This window comes from Fonticula alba (assembly GCF_000388065.1).
Source record: "Fonticula alba strain ATCC 38817 unplaced genomic scaffold supercont2.4, whole genome shotgun sequence".
NCBI classification, from domain to species: domain Eukaryota; order Rotosphaerida; family Fonticulaceae; genus Fonticula; species Fonticula alba.
Window position 1 is genome coordinate 3,064,415 of NW_009242974.1, and position 2,455 is coordinate 3,066,869.

At 71.2% G+C, this 2,455-nt stretch overlaps 1 protein-coding gene across 1 annotated transcript; it reads right to left on the minus strand.

Annotated features, from left to right (window-relative positions):
• H696_03225 (hypothetical protein) lies at positions 1 to 2,454 on the minus strand. The gene is made up of 2 exons (XM_009497111.1): positions 177 to 2,454; positions 1 to 64 (listed from the first exon to the last, which is right to left on the minus strand). Exons 1-2 carry the CDS (start codon positions 2,428 to 2,430, stop codon positions 24 to 26), a joined length of 2,295 nt encoding a protein of 764 aa, XP_009495386.1. The 5' UTR covers positions 2,431 to 2,454; the 3' UTR covers positions 1 to 23.
• Position 2,455: the final 1 nt, after the last annotated feature.

The window sequence follows — 2,455 nt, forward strand, 5'->3', positions numbered from 1 at the left end:
GGGAAACAAAAAGGCAGGGCGACTCAGTCGAGCTCCCGGGGGAGCGGCTTCATGGGCACGTCGCCTGGGCAGGAGCAGCGGAAGAACAAGGTGGGGGCGGTGAAAGAAGGAAGGTCAGTCAAGGGTGAGGGCCGAAGGGACCGGGTCCGGGGGAGGCAGGTGGAAGGGCTGCGCACCGCTGGGGGATTTACGCCGACGGTACAGATAGATGCATAGGCCGACGCTGGCCAGCAGCAGGATGGCCAGGGGAATGCCCACGGCCAGGCCGATGGTCAGGCCGGGATGGCCGGACGGGCCGGACGAGGAGCCGACACAATCATCGACGCCGGGTCCGACACACTCGGAGCAGTCCCGGTGGCAGGCCCCGCACGCAGGGACCGAGCCATTGGCGTCGGGGAAAAAGCCGGCCGGGCAGGCGTCCAGGCACCGGGCGCCCTGGTGCAGAAGCAGGCCGGGCTTGCACTTGTCGCAGGTGGCGATCTCCGGGCACAGGAGCAAGCCACTCGGGGCCGTTCGGCACACGGGGGCCGGGCTGGCCGGTGTGCACCGGTCGCAGCCCTCCGGGCAGGGCAGGCAAATGCGCTCCAGGCCCGGAGCCACTTCGGTCGGGAACTCCACCCGGGCGAAGTGCATCTCGGGGCAGGCATCCAGGCAGAGCCCGGAGTCGACCTGCAACCAGCGGTCGGAGCCCGCCGGGCAGGAGGTGCAGAAGTCCGCGGCCGTGGCGCAAGTCCGGCAGCCCTGGTCGCAGGGGAGACAGGCACCGGCCCCGGGGGGGAGGTACTCGCCAGTGGGGCAGGCACTGGCGCAGAGGCCCTGCCCGGTCAGCACCAGGGCATCGGCGCAGCGGGTGCACTCGGTGGCCGAGGTGCACTCGGCGCAGCCCTCGCCGGGGCATGGGTAGCAAGTGCGGGAGGCCCATTCGGACCAGGTATCCTCGTATTGCCCGGCCGGGCAGTCCATCATGCAGGCGCCCTCGACGGTGTGGGCGAGGTCGTTTTCGCAATTATGACAGTCATTCGGGCCGCCGGCCGAGCATGAAAAGCACCCGGCATGACAGGGCAGGCAGGTGCCGGCCTGGGGGAAGAGCCGGGCCGGGCAGGTCTTCCGACATTCGCCATCCACCACCAGGGGGTAGTCTGACAGACAGGCGAGACACTGCGCGGGCATCGGGCCGAAGCACGAGGCACAGCCCTCGGAGCAGACCAGGCACTGGGGCCCCTGGGGGAGGGAGCCCGCCGGGCAGGAGGCCACGCAGCTCAGGCGATTTGGGGCCAGGAGCCAGCCCGGCGCGCAGATGTCGCACGTGGGCTTGCTGGCGTAGGGGTCGTGGCAGGAGAGACAGTGCTCCGGGCAGGGGAGGCACCGGTCGAAGTGGGCCAGTGTGCCGGTCGGGCAGCTGGGCACACATGCCACCAGCTGGCTGCCCGGCGTGGGCAGGGAGAACAACGCCGTCGGGCAGCGGTTTTGGAAGCAATCTCCCGGGCCCGGGCCCTGGCACTCGAGGCAGCCGGGATGGCAGGGCAGGCATCGGCCGGCCTGGATGAAGTGCCGCGGGGGGCAATTGGCCAGGCACTGGCCTTCGACCAGATATTCCGAGGAGGTCTTGCAGCTGAGGCACTGGTCGTGCCCCGGGCCGTGGCAGGTGAGACAGGAGCTACTGCAGTCGAGGCAGGTGGCCGAGGCGGCCGAATCGTCGCCATCGTCGATGGGGTACGTCCGAATGGGGCAGTCATGCTGGCAGGTGCCGGGCGGGCCCGGCCGCAGGCCTTCCTGGCAGGAGGAACAGTCATCCGGGTTGGGCCCGGTGCAGGTGACGCACTGCGGGGGGCAATGCCGGCAGGCGGCATCCCCGGGCAGGGCGAAGGTGCCGTCCGGGCAGGCGACCTCGCAGGTGCCCTGCCAGTGGAGCAGCCATCCGGCCATGCAAGAGAAGCACCGGGTGCCCTGATTGGGGTCCAGGCTGCATGTGTGGCAGCCGGCCGGGCAGGCGGCACAGGTGCCGGTCGTGCCGGGGGAAGGGGCCCGGCCATCGTGCCAGCTGAAGCCCGGGGCGCAGGCGGTGCACTGGTCGGGGGCCTCGGCGCAGAGCTCGCACTTGGCGTCGCAGGCCGTGCACCGGCCGGCCGTGGCCATGTCCAGCACCTGCCCCGGGGGGCAGAGCCGCGTACAGAGAGACCGCTGGCCGGGGACCGGAGACAGGAACCCCAGCTCGGGCTGGCACCGGTCGCAAGCGTCGGCCTCGGAGCAGGCCTCGCAGGAGGTGTGGCAAGGTGCACATTCGCCGGCGGAGGCATCGAAGAAGTGTCCAGTGGGACAGGCCTCCGCGGGGGCATTGGCGAGTTGACGCCCGGCGAGGCTCCCGGCCGCCCGGGCAAGGGCCGGCACCGCGAGCAACAGCAAGAACACCGCCCGGGTGATGGGGCGCATGGTGGCGGAAGGGCAGGGGGGGGGG

What these genes read in the sequence shown, in the direction of transcription:
- H696_03225 (XM_009497111.1), bottom strand. Translation starts at nt 2,430, where the DNA reads ATGCGCCCCATCACCCGGGCGGTGTTCTTGCTGTTGCTCGCGGTGCCG. An exon ending in TCGGCGTAAATCCCCCAGCG is followed by an intron (nt 65 to 176) that starts GTGCGCAGCCCT and finishes GCTCCTGCCCAG; the next exon opens with GCGACGTGCCCATGAAGCCG.